Genomic DNA, 17,296 nt, shown 5'->3' on the forward strand with positions numbered 1-17,296 from the left:
ACAAAAGTCTAACCACTATGCAATACACCTGAAACTAATATGAAATAATATTGAATTTCAACTGTAACTGAAAATTAACAAGACAAAGATTTTAAGCAACAACAAAAAAATTGCAGTTTCAAAAACACCCACTTTGCAGGTGACTCACACTTCATTCCTTAATCCTTGATCTATCCCCTTAAAAAGGTGCCAAGTGTACTCTCAAGATCCCCTTAGTTTCCTCACCTGCCAAAAAGAAAGCTGTAAGTTAAAAGCAAAATACATTCTAGCCTTTTTTGTTACTTTAAATATCAAACAACTTCAAGTACAACTTGACTACGACACCAAGACATGTCTTTCACTGATTTGCCGTGTGTGTCGACTATCTTTTCCTACTGGAAGTTAGAAGAGAAGGCTGTTGAGCATCAACTGTTCCCTGTAGGCACTTTTCAGATCACTGCAACTCCCTCAGAACGCCAATTTAACAACTTCCCCTCTCCACTGTACACGTTCCTCCTTAATCAGACTGAACCTAATCTAAACCATCCTAGATGTCTCTGGCACTTACGAACGCCACATTATCACATGGGGCCGTAACATACGGACATTTTCAGCAGTCATTTGTACAGCCCCATTTGCCTCAAACTTGCCCCAGATGACATTTTTGCTGCCTTTTTGATAATATTAACTCTGCTTTTACTTCTCTGTGCCTCTTAGGCTCTGATAATAATCTGCTTTTAACTGTGCACATAAACTTCCTGAGAGACAAGGGCCAAGTCCTATCTGTTTGGTGGAACATATGAACAAAAAGGATTCTGCCACTATGAATAAGTTTAATGTTGGGTTCTATTTGAGTTGATGCAAAAGTAATTGCAGTTTAAAAGGTTAAATTGCAAAAACTGCAATTACTTTTGCACCAACCTAATAGATGGCGCAAGTGCTAGGGGGCTAACTGCTGAATAAATGGGGCATAGTCATCTTTTCTTTTCCCTAAAAACAACAAATACTACATGTAAGAATCCAGAGTGTTCTCTGAAACATGTGTTTTAGAGTTAGGTCTAACTCCTCATTCCTTGGAGGCCCTTTCAGATGTCCTTGTAAATGGATGTGGGCTGTCATACAGACCCTCCATGTTCAGTGGCACCAAAACAAAAGCATCTATTTCTATTTCGTGTCTAGACTGAACTGAGTGTTCCAAGTTGATGGGCACCTTTGGAGACCCAGGTTCCTTTCCTCCGGTGGCTATGCCATCCTGAGGGCTTCCATTCATTTGCACGGTTGGGGTGAGGTCACACCTTCTCTGGAGGGAAAGGGAGAGAAGGTGGAGGGGACCTATAGTGGCATATACCCCTACAACTGCCATCCCTTGGTGAGAAATGGTCACTTGGCCACATGGAATAGCAAGATGGGCTCGGGAATGCAGTTCCCAACGAGGCAGCTACAACTCTGCGTAGGAACAGAACAGTCTGACGGACAACTAGTGGTCTTTAGTAAAAAGCATTTCCTTATTTCTATTTCATAGAAGCACTTGAAACTGCTGCCCAGTTATCTTACTTTAAGCAAATCCAATAGGAAGAAAATCAGACTTCCACAAAAATGGGAGAGCACTAGATTTTAGAACGGAAATAAACCAGAGAGATCATGTGGTCACTGGACGAGTCTCCAGCAGATGTTATTTCACTGACTGTTCACTATCGGTCTCCTCCAGAACAGGGCCTCTGTTCACTGCTGGTCTCAGCACCTAAAATAGTGCCTGACAGACACATAGGTGGTTAATAAATCTCTGTTGAAAGGACAGATGAAATGGAAACATAATGTGATTTTAAATTACTGTGTGAGAGCATGTCCTCCTCTGCTTAGCTACCAAGAGTGGAAGGAAGAATTTGGGGGACCTAATTATAACAAGTTTCTTCCATGGATATGTGTAGAGTATAAATGCTAGTCAGAGTACAAAGTACAAAGGAAATCTGGACTAGCTCCTGAATGACCCCTGGTATTTATGCTTCTGTTCCCGAGGAAAAGCTAATAAAGGGTCTGACCTATTTCATGCCTTAGATTATTTTTAAGACCAAAGTACTTTCTTGAACTTGACTCCCAAATAAGAAAAGCATATTATGTGACATTCAAAACCTATAAAATGCAAATACTTTGATTTGGTGAGAGATAGTAAATGGCCTATGACCAAAGCCTGGCCTTCCCCCTCCCCCCCAAAAATCAAAATCAAACATTTTGTCACCATTAAGACCAGACAGTCCTGTCACTTGTCAATTAGAAATAAATTCTTTTACAGAGTGGGAAATTCACTCTCCACGAAATATAACAGTAAACATTATCAAAAGAAATTCAGTGACCTTTTTAAAAAAGATTATAAAATTGAATTTATTGTTTCACACAAGATGCACTTATAAAATTAGTACTGAATGCCATTTTAACAGAACACATGAACATCATTCTGAATTCCCAATGTACTTTGCAAAGGAAATGACCATGTTCAAAAGTGACGGCACAATAACAGAGTAACTCAAGCTGAATTGAAAGGTATACCCACATCTTATTCTTGCTCTGATTAGGGCTATGCTTGGCAAAGTTTTCCCCAAAACTCATTCTCGTTCACCGTGGACACTGCTCCTTTTAGGTGGAGAAGATGAGGAAAAAAAAAAATTCTAAAATGGGGCTTCACTGAAACATGCACAATGCAACTGTCTTTTCATTTTTAACATAAAATACTGCAGGTCTCACAAAAGCATTTCTGTAATACAGGTTTCTCTTTTACCCTATATGAACATTAACCTTCAGATTTCTTTAGTTAATGCGAAACATTAAAATTCACTTTTGTATTTCAAATGCAGAAGCCAATGCGTTAAAGCTTGCTTTACATTTCACCCAGGAAACAGACAAATCACCTAAAATTTACCTCTGAATATCATATCCCTGAAATAGTAGCACAGGAGCTGAACTTCAAAATGAAAACATCAAAGGAAATAACAGTTAACAGTGACATCTGGACACTCTGAAATTAGATGTAAAATTTTTATAAAAATGCAGAAAGGCGTTCTCAAGAAAAAAATGTGGAAAATAATCTGTCCTGTGATGCAGGCCACAACTAGTGATTAAGCAGAAATGTACTTTTTTTATCTCAACAAGAACCAAAAAGCACCTTTTGGTTGTTGTTCCCAACATCCGTACACAGACATCCGCCCACACCAGATGGGCGCCCCACAAGCCCAAACACCCCTGGACTCTCCCCCCAACCCCCAGTACAGGCACACCCTCAGTTACACCTCCCACACACTCTTCCACAGAACAGACCCTGCCCCACTGACACTCCAAACAGAAGGACCGTGTGTTTTATGAGCCCAAGCAAGAGGACCCTGCCCAATCCACTTAAAATATTTACTTTAAAACTGTTCCTTAAAAAACCCAGTTACAGCCAACAACTTGGAATTTTGTACATGGACAATTCTTCAGCCTATTGAACATCAAATCCTTTTAACTGTAATAATTTATGATGCAAGTAGTTTTGAAGTGAAACCAGTTAACTATACATTAAAGTTAACACTGCTATGCTTTTTCAGTATAAAAAGTAACTTTCTGTAAGGGAATTTCTATTTTAGCCACTGCAATTAAACAATACACAGCTCACATTTTGCTTTAAAGAGTAAACTGAAAAATTATGCAACATTTCCCCTGTGAGTGATGCATAACCTTCATTCATTAATATTTTGTGAACAGACAAACTGGCTTAGGGCTTTTTTTTTCCTATAAAATGCTACCAGTCATCTGTCTTATTTAAGGTAGCCTCATTCTGATTAATTCAGATACATCTTCAAGGATTATTCTGGTGATAAGAACATTTATCTGGACTTAAGTTTAATTATTTTTTTAAAATGCTTTGGCAGATGAAGTGGAGTTTGAAAACTTTGTGAAAATAGCATGAGAAGGGAAAGTAACGTCATGGTGAAAGCTTCACAGTTTCCCACATATATATTCTTATACTGATGGGACTGAGACGCAAAGTTCGATGTTCTGGAAGCACAGACTGGAAAGAGCAAAGTGACTCTGAGGTTGTTCTTGTCGGCCCGGAAGTGACACTGCGGCTTCTCCAAGCAGGAGGAAGCTCCCAAATAGTCAGGACTGGAGGTTGCTGCTGTTCCGTGACCTGACCTTCAGTCAGACCACATTACTGGAAGGAAGATACTAAGAATTGCTTTCCATTAATAATTTAAGTTTTTAAATAAATATTTTAGTGCCCCTTTTAGCATCTGTCTGTCCTGGTAGCACAGCTTGGCTGCCCCGGGATGTGGCAATTGGGCACACAGAGCCACAGAGCTCAGTCAATTCGGTTTCCGCAAATTGTAAACCTGTCTATCTCCAACAAATCTTTCTTTGAGGATCTGTGTTTTAATTCAGAGTTTTCCTGCGTGATGTCCTTCTCATCTCCATCTGGAGTTGTCAGAAACTGATCAGAATTGCTTGTCACAAGTAGTGGTATTACATTTTCCTTTTGATGGGTAGGCTGGCTGGTGACTGAGGCAGACAGGTTTTCTTCTGTGGAAAAACAGAGCCCTTAATTAGAAAAGGATTTCCCTCTAACTTATAATAAATATGAGCTCAGCAAATGCAGTGGTCCTGAACAGCAGTGTAAATGATAACCAAGAAGCAAGCTGTGTAAGCAGCCATAATTTACAATGAAACTTAGAGGCTATGCCATTTCTGTTTGCTCACCCAAAATTTTACAGAAGGGCTATTACATGAATCATATCACACAAATAACGCCATTGCCTGATCTTGGAAAGATCAGAACTCTTACATAACAAACTCCCTCCTATATAAACAAGTCCTAGTATGATTGTTGCCAGACCTGAAATACTAACATTAGCTCCTATAGTTGGGACATCAGGGCTTTGTAAACTCTCAACACATTCCTCCTCTTATGTGTAGTCACCTTGGCTAGACATAGTGAGCATTCCACATCAGAGGTAAAAACAAACCAACCAAGAAAACCCCAAATGTTTATTTTGGGTCACAGGGATCCTGGAACCCGGCCTGGAGGACAGCTGGGCTGGGACCTGGACCCACCAATCTCTGAATCACACATTCAGTTCTTAAAGAAGCTTCACTAAGGTAAAAAGATGTACCACAAACTGTACATATTTGAAGAAAAACTTGATGAGTGTTGACATTGCATACACACCTGCTGAACCCATCCCCACCACTGAGGGAATGAGCATTCTTCTCTCTCCTGGTAACCCTGCCCCCTGCTCCCCCAACCCAGCTGTGCTGTAAAACACCATGAACCCCATGCTGTCTTCAGAGTCGTCCCTCTTCTCATCCTTGCATCAGGCCTGAGCTGCCTGACTTGTAATACCTTCCTGAATGGTGTCCAGCCTGTGGTCTCCTGCCCCACCCCAAGACATTCTATACACAGCCAGAGCCACGTCTGAAATGCACTTCTTATACACGGCTCTGGATCCAGTGGCCTTGAACTGCAGTATGTTCCTAGAGTTTTATGCCCCCATTAGTCTGGAGGCTCCTTGAAAACAAGACTGCCACTTGTTAATTTCTTAATGAGCCAAGGAGCCTAGCATAATGGGATACCTACGAACCCACTATGAATTATCCACTTAGCTGAAACGTAGGCCATCCTGTTAACAACAGTACTTACATGTTCTTTACAATGAAAAATTATTTCCAGTGATTATACAAGGTTTTCTTCTACTGTATTTCCACTCCCTGTAACATACACGATGAGCACAGCCCTCCCTTGACTGGACTCCAGCCTAACTCAAGTCTCATCTCCTGGTACCTTCCCGGAGCTGACTCTACTCTCAGAATACGGAGCTGTTAGTTCAGTGAATGCTTCAGGCCTCTAGGACTTAGCTCATGCTGGTCTCCTTCCTGAAGGGCCCTCTCCATCCATCTTCACCTGCACCTACTTCTTCGCATCCTTCAAGATTTAGTTGGGCATCACCACATCCAGGAAGGGACCTCTCCTTCCCCTCCAGGCCTGTCTCTAACCTCAGTCACCTATCTGGATTATCCACTTGTGTCATCTCCCTGTCAGTCTGGGAGGCCCTGAGAACATGATTTATTTTCCTTTGTACCTTCCGGGCACACAGTGGTGCCATGTATTTAAAAAGAAACCATTTAAACTGTAAGTCATATGAACACCAATATCCGACTGAACAGGGAGCTGCCATCTAATGAAGAAAAATGAAGTCAGTGTCCGCGTTCTTCCTCCAAGTCTTCCAGGCCAGAAACCCTGGAAACCCTGGAATCATCCTAACTGCTCTCTCTTGCTCACGCTGCACAAGCTCATCAGCAAATCCTGTGCTCCCCTAGATTCTCCCGAATCTGGTCAGTCCTTCCGCCCACACCACTAACCTCTGCTCGGAGCCAGGCCGCCTCTCCCCGGCCGTGGCCTCTAGGATGATTCTTTCTAATGTCAGTTGGATCACATCACACCTCGGCTCCAAGTCCCCCAGTGGCCCCTTCCCAGAGTAACAGCCAAGGTCCCTCACAACAGCCCGCAGGGCCCTGGGTCAGCGAGAGCCCTCAGCGGCCTCTGACTCCTTCTCCAGTCCCCTCCCCTGGGATCGGCCAGTCCAGCGCAGCCATCCTGGTCTTTGCTGTCCGTCCACATGCCGAGCGCGTCCCTGCCTTGGGCCTTCGTACGTGCATGCTGGCTCTCTTCCGGGGACGCTCCTCCCAGGCAGGTGCCACCTCCCCGCGGGTGGGGGAGTGCCCCAGCGCCCCATTACACTTCCTTTCCCCTGACCTCACCTTAGTCTCTCTGGGCACTCACTCACTGCCACCAGACATCATGCTATCCCCTCAGGCGCGCTCTTCCCCTCTCCCTGACAAGGCAGAATGCGCCTGCCTTTTTGTCCCACTGTGTGTCCCCACGTAACAGACGCTCACTGATCCTCTACTGAACGACGGATGAACTAAAAACTCAGCACTGCATTAGGTTTATCTGTGATGAGATCTAAATAGAAACATTAAAAATAACAACTAAGCAAAGTGAAATCAAATCTTGAAAGTTTTGGCTAAACGTTGATGAAACAGTGATTTTTTTTACTAGGGAGACTTCGGACAACTCTTTAGAAAATGATGCAGAGAAGTGATGACAAGAGCCCAACCTACCTTGAGAGGGTTTACACTTGCTCTGGGATTTGCTGGGTGGTTTGCCGGGAGTGCTGGTGGGGGGGCGGTTAAACAGCTTCTCTTCCATTTTGGCTTCCTTCACATATTGGCAGGATTTTCCCAATAGCACAATGCTATTAAGTACTTTCAGGGTTATCAACCTAAAGCCAGAAAGAGACAAACGACCACTGTTGGAATTCACCTCAATCACGCAAACGCCACCTACTACAGGAAGGCGGTGGGGCGTGGTGAAGAGGACGGGCCCAGGAAAGGGAGAGCCTGGGGTCTGACAGTTTCTTAGGCCAAGCCTGAGTTTCCTGGGCTTTTTTTATCATGGAGGACATTTAAGGTAAATTCCTTAGTTCTCTTCTAACATATAAGAAGAACTTATACCATTTAAAAGTTATACCTTCTAACTATTTAACATTTATTCTCTTCTTACATCACTTAAAGTTTTACCTTTCAAATTATTTAACATTTATTCTCTTATTACAAACCAAATACATTTAGGAAATGCAGATGAACAAAAAAAATAAAACAACTTATAATTCCACACCCCAGTGCTAATAACTGTGACATGTGGTGTGTTACCTTCAGTCGTTGGGCTATGAGCTATTCACCCACCTGTCCTTTTCGCTGTTCAGAATGGGGTCTCTTTCACAAGGCGGTAGGGGCTGGAGTTTGGGGCCAGAGTACAGACCTGGGGGCCAAGTGTCTGAGCTCAAACCCTGACTCACTGCTCAGAGGCTGTGTGGACCTGACGAGTTTCTTAGTAAGTCAATCAATAAAGGAGACGATTCGGAAAGATGCTCAGAACAGTGCTTGGCACATAGAAATGTCAACCAATTGTGTTCTTTTATTATCATTGCTGTTTTAAAAAACAATGTATCAGGAATATTTTTCCCATCATCTAACGTTCCTTACTGACATTATTTCAATGGACTTAAAACACTTCACTGTATGAGTTGTCATATAACAAAGCCCCCCAGAGCCCTTAGTTTTGGGATATTTAGATTATTTTGAATATTTTTCTTCTATTAAAGAGGTTCTAATTAGGAAAACTTATATATTGCCTTAAAATAAATTCCTAGATTGCTATAATTACAGAAGTGAGGTTTCTAGGCCAAAAGGTACATGATATTTTTAGGTATTTCACACAAATGTAGCAAAAGTTCTCAAACAACTCTTCCCATGGGAATTCCCTCACACATGGGGCCCCTAAGTGACATGGCACCAAGGGCCACACTGCTGGTTTTCAGTGAGTGAAGAAGCAGGGTGCTGCTTCTTATGTCTAAGATGAAATCCTGGTAACTGCAGGTTACAGGTCAGTGGGGGAAAGTCTGAGGAGGGGCCGGGAGGGAGGTCAAAGCCATAAGCAAAAAGACTTCCTGCATGTCCTAGGCTCTGCACCCCAGGAATGCAAACATGGAGGCCCTCCCACAGGCACACACTCCCCACTTCACCGAGGCCCCAGCTTTGCTCATACCTTCCACTGCTTCCTCACACTGCCTAGCGGATGTCTAACAGGACTGCGAACTTACAAGATCCAAACCAGAAATTTTTATTCCAACCCCAATCATCCCCCAAATCAAAACAAAACAAAGCAAACCCCACGCATGTATCTCACGGGCTTCCCTGTCACAGTAAACGGCAATCCCATTACCCTAACTCTGGAGCCCCAAACTCTGTCATTGCACTAGTTTCTCCTCGTTCCCTCATATCTCACATCCTGTCAATTCATCAGCAGACCTGTCTGGCTCCACTTTCAGAATACACCCCTGGCTGACCAACTCTTACCACCCCACTGCTACTGCTCCGATTCCAGCCACAGTCACCTTGCCCTGCAACGACCAACTTCCTGACCTGGCCTGACTCCTGTTTCTCCTCTTCCTACACTCCAGTCCATTCTCTGCACAGCAGCCAGAGGGGCCCTGGCAAAAAGCCAAGGGGATCTAGTTTTCTTCTGCTCAGAAGCTTTCAGTGGTTACCCCTCCCTCAGAGCTGAAACCCGGGCTTTCCCATGGCTCCGCCTGAACAGCTGCGTTCCAGCTGCCCTGATGCCCCACTGCTCCTCGCATCGGGCCTGTTCTGCATCCACTCTGCCAGGTCTGCTCTCTTCCCAGGCACGTGCATGGCTTTCTCCCTCCCTGAAATATCAGCTCACCAGAGAGGCCTCCCCGCCCGCTTTCTCTAAAGGAATCGCCTCTGTCATGCTTCATCTCCTTACCACATTTGATTTCCTGACGCTTACTACCAACTATCACTGTACAGAAGTACCTCGGTTTTCGAATGTCTCCCTTGACGAACATTTCGGTTTACCAACGCCGTAAACCCGGAAGTAAATGCTTTGGTTTTCGAACACGCGGCTTCTGCTGAGTGCAAGATCCTAAGGTCTAGCTGTCGGCTGTTTTCGATGTTTCAGAACTTGAACGGTCTTCCGGAATGGATTATGTTCGAAAACCGAGGTACCACTGTATAATGATTTGTTTTTCTGGTTGTTATTTTTCCACTAGAATTTCTGTGGCTGAGGAGTGCTGAACACATCAGTGAGGGCCTTCCTTCCACAGCTCGGCAAGAGCAGGTCTGAAGGGAAAGAGGCTGGGGGGGAAGGTGACGGGAGGGCGCGGCAGAAGCACAGCATTTTATGTCAGGGGGCCCAACTGAACTCTGACTTGCTTTTGCTGAAGGGAGACTCCTGGGCTTGGTGGGATTGAGGACTAAAGAAGGCTTTGCAGATCAGGTGGCTTGGAGAAAGTTTTTAAAGGAGGAGAGGATAATTGGGCCATTACCCTGATACAAGGATTATCAGAGTAAATCAACAGAATGGAAGTCAGTGAGCAGATGTGCCTAGCTGGTCTATCGAAGGGAGAAGTGGTGAGATGCTGGGAGAGAGGTGACATGGGGTGGGGGGCGGGGGGCAGTTGTGAATTTGAAGTAATTCAGATTAGAGCACATACACTTCAGTGTATTATGCACAGGCAGCTGAAACTAAACAAAGGTTTTCAGGTGTAGCATATACATGCTTCCCATCCCGATTTGTTCACATCAAAAGAAAAACACTAGAACAAGCTTGTGAAACAAATGAGAGCACTTATAGCATCCCCGCCTGAAGAACAAGGCACAATGCTGAGACCTTTGAAGGGCGCTGTGGGAGGTACACCAGACAAGAAGGATTTCGTGTTTTTAATGTCAACAGCCTGAAGCGTTACCTCAGTGCAGTAAGCATTTACGTGTTGATTCAGACAGAAAGCAGTAAAGGGTATGTAATCTGATCAGAATTATACCTTGCTTAGGATATCACTGAAATTGGCCCCAACACGGCCCTGGAGGTGTGGGAGCATGTACCTCACTCCTGCTGCTCGGTGCAGACAATGAGAAGTGACTGCTCCTGCGCTCCTGCGACAGAAGCTTCCGGAGCACCTGTCGTATGCCAGCCACCAGGCAGAGAACAATGTAGGACACACTCAAAATGGGAAACAGGGAACAGGGATGTCTCTGGAAAGCTGGCCTCAGCCTAGGGGAAGAGTCTGAGTGAACCTACGGCTGGAGTTACGACCACTCTGTTTAATGTCTCCTCACTTTTCTCCTCGAGATGCTCCGCTCTGTCTCCCAGACCCTCAGCTCCTCGGGCACTCCTGAAGCCAGTGTGGGGACGGGGTCACTTTTTCTTTTTAAGTAAGTAAATCAAAAGGTGGGCCGGGGTACTTTATCACAAATTCACTTCTTGAGAAAACTAACAACGGCAAGAACATCACTTTATATTGTTATTTTCTTACCATTTTTCTCTCCCAACCAGAGAGTAAGCTAATGAGACCAACAAATTTACAGATAAAAGTTCACCCAACCCGGTCATAGGCAAAGAAACTATATTTCTGCATCTTCTTTGGGTTTATATGACATAGGCCTTGAGTGTGTTAAATCATTAATGTGGCAAACAGTAGAAATTCAAAGTGGTTTTGAACATAGGCAATTATACGCAACGGCAGATTTCATTTTATAAAAGAAAATATGAGTGAAACTTAAATCCTAAGCAAAAGGGTTTTAAGAAAACAATTTCACTGAAGATTAAAATGAAATCTACCATGCTATCAATGCTACCAAACAGCAGCATATTTAACTGAGTCACAAACACATCTGTAGGCAGGAGCTGGTAGGGAGCTCCCCAGGCAGTTAGTGGGTGGAGTATGATTTGGTCACTGTTAACATCCATTAATTACATCTTGCATTTAGACTTTACCGCATAACCAAAAACATATTCAAGAATAGTTAATCTTACCCAAAATAGAAGAGTATGACACAGGCATAAGACAGGATTCCTTGCACTTTAATTGAGCTTGTTACAACTCTGATGAGCTAGCCAGAAACAAACCAAAACAACAAAAAACACACAAACAAAACACACAACCACAGAGTTATTAGTTAATATTTAAATAGAGTTCTCTCTATGATGATTTTAACACTTTGGGCACACACCTGTGGCCGTTGTCTAAATCCAAGTAAACAGTTCTAGATTTGTTGAGTCATATCAAACTGTGGCAGCTTGTGAAACCTTTTGTGGTAGATTTGTGTTGTTTAGGCAAATCTCAGACGCCTGTAGCTAATGCTACGTTTAACTGTTGACTCTCTGAAGTCAGACACTACATCTAGTTCATGAATGAAACGTTTACTTATACCGTATAGAGATGCAACTCAGCTGACTGTGAAAATGACACATTATTCAGGAAAATACAAATGAATTCATCACGCTACAGGTATCCCCACCAGAGCTAGAACCATTTAGTGGGCACTTCCCCTATTCTTGCTTTTTCTGTCCTTTGTTCTCTTTTTAAGAACCCCCCAGTGACTCGTAGGTAGCAGGGAGAAAAGGAAACCATAAGATGTTTGTATTGTTTAAAAAAACTAAATACTATTATAAAATCAATTACATAAAGAACGGAAAATTTGTCTGTTGGATAGTTATGGCTGAACACCTATTTTACTTCTTGTTTCACAGAAATATAGCAGTAAAACCATTACCCTTGGAAGTCTGATGACTGAATCTGGTGGGATCTGTCAGGGGAAAATGTTTATATATTATAGCTTCAGCTTTATACCCATATATAGGCATTCCCCGCTTTTTGAAGGAGCACTTCATGCCACTGTTTTTATGAAAGACCTACATTAGTACCTGTTTTCTTCACTAGCCGAAAGAAATCCAAAGGAAATTTTCGCTTTTACTTCAAAATGCGAAAAGTGTAAAGAGCGTTCAGCGTTTGATTTGCAGTGAGCTGTTCTGGAGACAGCTCACACCCCCAGCAGTGAGAGTGGCCCGCCGAGTTCCTTCCCCAGGAACGACACTCAGCATCTCAGCACCAGGTCCCCCAAGCTGTGAACTGTGTGAGCATCTGGGCTTTATCTTGATTTATTTTGTGCATCTGTTAGCAAGGTGTGTCCTCAGGTATCAGAATAGTCCAAGATAGCTTGGAAGGTTATGTTTAGGGTAAAACTGGGTGTAATTAAGTGTTTTAATCATAGTAAATGAAATAATGACATAAATTAACTACTGCTTCTTTAATTTACATCATGTCGGCTTATGAGAAGTTTCACAGAAATGCTCTACTTTCAGACAGCGGGGGAAACCTGTATTAGGGTCTAGGGTGACTGCTATACGAAAATGGAAAATAACTGACCTTATCTAGTAATGTTATCAAATGGAAGAGTTTATTAGGGTATCCTAAATAAACATCATAAGATATACATTAAACAATACTTTTAAAATGCTGCTAATAAAAGAACAATTGGGAGGAGATAGAGGGAATAGATTGTCATATGTTCAATCAAGTTTCATTATGAGAAAACCGATATGGAAGTCATCATCATTTCCTCTAACGGGGAAGTGACCTGTTGTACAAACATTTGTGCTGGAAATTAATATGGCTCTAGGATTTTATTCGTTAATATGAAAGGCAAACCAATGATCACATTCAAGGCTTAACTGACTTCATTTTTATCTAGTATATCATTAGATAACTTGAAGATACATAAGTACAAAGGTTAATTTCCATGAGACCTTAATACATGATTCCTTCTACTATTTTTGGATATGAATTCATTTCAGGAGCTAAGGTAACATTTAGAAGTAAGCATTGCCATTCTTGGGCCTCAATTAAAGAACTAATTACTGAGACCTTAGTATATGCCTAAAAGTCCTAGATGTTTGCCAAAACTATGGTGTCATTTTGAGAAAAGAAAAAAAAAACAAAAAAAGAAAAACAAAACAAAACAAAAAACAAAAACAAAAACAAAAAAACCAAAAAGAAAAAACCCACTAGATAGATCACTGTGTAACTATAGTGATAACAACCCCTTTGAAAATACAGGTTTTCCACGAGTGTTTTGTTGATCAATTACCAATTAAGTTTAAATCTTTTGTTATAACAACCATGAAAACTCATTTAAAAACAAAAAGTCTTTAAATACTAAATTAAAAAATTCATACTCATCATGAATAGAGTTTTCTGGCAAATAAGTTACTAGATAGTCATTATTTGGCAAAGCAGGGCCATATTTAAATCCAATCACCTAACCAATTCTTTAAAACAAAAATCAAACAGGCTATCTAGGTTTATCCTCACGCTGTTCCCAACTATAGGAAACAAATGTAGAAAAATTTAATATTCTAATTTATCAATCTCTTAAACCTTAAATAATTATTTTACTCTTTAGAATCCTCCATTTTTCCAAAATTCTAGGAGTTCCTTTTCTGAAGCAAAAGAAAGCTATCTTGTTATATAATAAACCACTAATATAATTGAAAACATTTAGGATGTGGTTATCTGGAGAGTCACACTAAAATTTAAATGACATTGAATCTATTCATCATCCACTCTCTAAAAAAGTCAGGCAAGCTGGTCTAAAATATAGTTTGGTATGACCTGCAACTTCTTTATCCATCTCCTAGTTGATTTCCATGAGACTTTGCATTAAGGGAGAACTCTAGATGACCTCTAGCAAAAAAGATGGTTGCATGTGTTTTGAAGTGAGGACAATAGAGACACAATAAGGAATATAATGAAATACAAGTGCAGCCAGCAAGTCTTCTTAATGAACGTTATTACAGCTGGATGTGACTAGTAACTACTTACAAGGCTATCCTGAGCAATTTATTAAGATTTTAAAAATTGATAACTTTTTTAGTTCATTTAGTAAATTTCAGTGCTATTATTTAATACGTGTATACATATATACATATATACATATACATATATATATGTATGTATATACACACACACACACACACATATATTTCCCAAACATAGGAGTAGAAATTTTCATTGTAAAAACTTTGGAAAATGAATACAGAATATTTCTTCATTTGAGCATATTGTAATTTATTTAATGTTTCATTTGTTTCCAAATTTTTACTACTATAAATGTCACTGTAGTGTATAACCTTGCCTAGAAATCATCATGTGGCTTTTATAACTATTTCCTTAGGATAAATTCCTAGAACTGGAATTATTCCGTAATACTGTCAAACTGCCCTTTAGAAATGCTGGATCAACTCATACTTGTACCAATATGGGTTACAGTGGCCATGCCAATGCCTACCACCAGGTATTTCCATTCAAAAAACAAAACCTTTGCCAAGTGACAAATGGCAAAAGAATGTTCTCACCGTTAGAAAAGCCATTATATAAGAACAGTTCTTTAATATCATTTATCTATTGGATGGCTCAAATTCCAAAAGGATAATGCTATAATTTAAATCAAAATTTCCTTCCAAGTCATTTACCTTTCATTTTTATATCAAGTCCTTCTGAAACAAACTTACTGATAATCCATTTATTCCTATCCTATAATGATGGCTATCGAAACGTTTAGAAAAAGAGGGAAGTCTGGACTTACCAGAACAGCTAGTGGGAGAGGAATGAACCCCATTCTCCGCGCTACAGAGTCGCTGTAATCAGTATACGCCTGGACAGAGGAAGGAGAAAAAAGATTTATGAGATTTAAACTGCATTTGTAAAAGTGCTATTCACTCATCATCAGCTTATTTTCTAAACAGGTGAGGTTACCAGCATGAAGAGAACCAGGCATCTACCATGTAATTTAGTAAAGCAATGTGGAAATCTAAATGTTTATAAGAAGTTTTAAATACAAAGTTACATAACTGTTACAGTGCTGTAAAGATCATACCCTATTTATGTTAAGTATTAGTGTTATTTTTATTAATTTGTAAACATTTAGTGTCAAGAACAGAGTTTATGTAAGAAGTTTAAGTTTATGTAGCTTTCCATTCATCAATATTCCATGCTAAATTAAATCACTGTCAATTAATTCCAGATTATGTTTTGGATATAATGCTCACATTTTTCTGTCGACTGCTAACAAGGTCAAAAGCAAGGCTGGCTCTATATTCACTGTAGACCTAAAGACAAATAAGAAGGCAATATTAAATAATACAGTGCAAATACGTCATGTGGAAAGACTTTGTAGATGAAAACATTCGCTATTTCATCAGAAAAAAGGTCCTAAGAACCAAGCAGACATCTGGGTAGTGTTTCTCTATTTGTTTTCCTACAATAAGGATAAAACACAGCCTCAATTCCCCCACCTGTTATGTTCACAAGCCTTTTAAAAGTTTCTCTTCAAAGAGGGATACTCAATGATTATAATCCTGAGAGTTTAGAATTTTGGGAAGAGTGGGTATTTTAAGTAGTGTAATATATATAAAACAACTTAAAAAATTTAAATTAAATAAACAGTTTAAAAATATTATTATTACTGTATATCTCGTAACAATGCCTTCTTAGAACACAGCAGTCATGAAGGTACTGTAAATTGCCATTTCCACTGAAGGCTGCACTGAGTACTTGAATCATGCCTATTAATTTCGACTTCAGATGTTGAGAAAATGATGCCATGAAAAGGGAATCATTCTATGTTGAGGAAGCCAAGAGACTAAACAGTGAAATTACTTCATCAGTGCTTTACTGAAAAGTGTAAAATTGTATTTTATTCAAATATATTAAAGCATTCCAAAACCCATTATCAAATCATCATATTGTAGCAGTTGCAACTGCTTCAGACTTTAAATCTTTGCCTTTTGAAATAAGTAGCAGAGTAAGACAAAGTACAACCCAAATAAAATCTAGAAAACTGTTGAAATTACTGTTCATTTGGGTACTGCTGAAGGAATGAGGGATGCACTAGAAAACTCGCCCACGTTTGGTAGATGAGCCTGTGGCCACATGTCTATTTTTGGAAACCGTACAGAATATCTGGTTACAATATAAACCACATTTCTGTTTCATCAAACGTTTTCACCAGAAAAATGTAAGGTTCTTGTCTTGTAAAACTTACCAGAACCTATACCCATAGGAAAAAAAAAAAATGAATTTTTAACTATAAAGTCTTTAAAAATCTAGCCAGAGAGAAAAGTTTTGACAGTCTAATGTTTTAAACACAAACAATGTGATTTTTAAAAGTTTAAGTAAACAGATGACGTAGTATTAACAGTTTGCACTAATTGTTAGTTAGTGACACTCTGACCTCAACTACTAGTCAATCCACACCGCCACTCAAAAATGTGGCACCAGAACTGTTTAATATTGAAACATTACACTTTCAGTAATGTAATAATTTTTAGAAAGTTAAAATTATAATTCTAATTTTAAAGCAGTACTCTTCTATTATCTTCATAAATGCAGTAAACCTAAACTTGCCCTTCTACAACTTTATAATATTAAGTAGCAGAAGTCAACATCAGACACTGAAATGTTTATTAAAATACATACATCTGCAGTAATGTCATTGAACTTGGTGATAAAAGCATGTTTTACAATATCCACAGCAATTTCTGATGCAATCACCATACAGACATCTGGAAATAATACCCAGAGATGATCTATAAAGTATGGAGAAAAAAGACAAATCACTTAATATAAACAAAATTCATAATATCAGAGGCTACCATAGACATCTAAAATCCACAGGGCAAAACTATAATGCTTTCAAAAAATGATAATAGAGAGAGAACTTGCATTCAATTAATTACCAAAGGAGCCATATTTTACCAAGCTAAAGGATAATTCATTCAACCAACATTTACCTTGTAGTTTCTCTGCACTACTAGGGGAAGACCCAGTGGGGAACAGAGCCCCTGCCTCCCTTCCTGGAGCCAACATGG

General features: G+C 40.3%; 1 protein-coding gene across 1 annotated transcript in view; it reads right to left on the reverse strand.

The window, feature by feature from the left end:
• Positions 1-2,331: 2,331 nt before the first annotated feature.
• TAPT1 (transmembrane anterior posterior transformation 1) overlaps positions 2,332-17,296 on the reverse strand; it is a 53,897-nt gene continuing 38,932 nt past the window's right edge. The window contains exons 9-14 of the mRNA XM_074321651.1: positions 16,905-17,014; positions 15,476-15,535; positions 15,013-15,081; positions 11,402-11,478; positions 7,126-7,286; positions 2,332-4,527 (exon numbers count right to left, since the gene is read on the reverse strand). Coding sequence (XP_074177752.1) covers positions 4,310-4,527; positions 7,126-7,286; positions 11,402-11,478; positions 15,013-15,081; positions 15,476-15,535; positions 16,905-17,014 — 695 coding nt within the window. The 3' untranslated portion in view covers positions 2,332-4,309. The remainder of the gene's footprint in view (positions 4,528-7,125; positions 7,287-11,401; positions 11,479-15,012; positions 15,082-15,475; positions 15,536-16,904; positions 17,015-17,296) is intronic.

This window comes from Rhinolophus sinicus, linkage group LG02 (assembly GCF_036562045.2).
Source record: "Rhinolophus sinicus isolate RSC01 linkage group LG02, ASM3656204v1, whole genome shotgun sequence".
Taxonomy (NCBI): domain Eukaryota; kingdom Metazoa; phylum Chordata; class Mammalia; order Chiroptera; family Rhinolophidae; genus Rhinolophus; species Rhinolophus sinicus.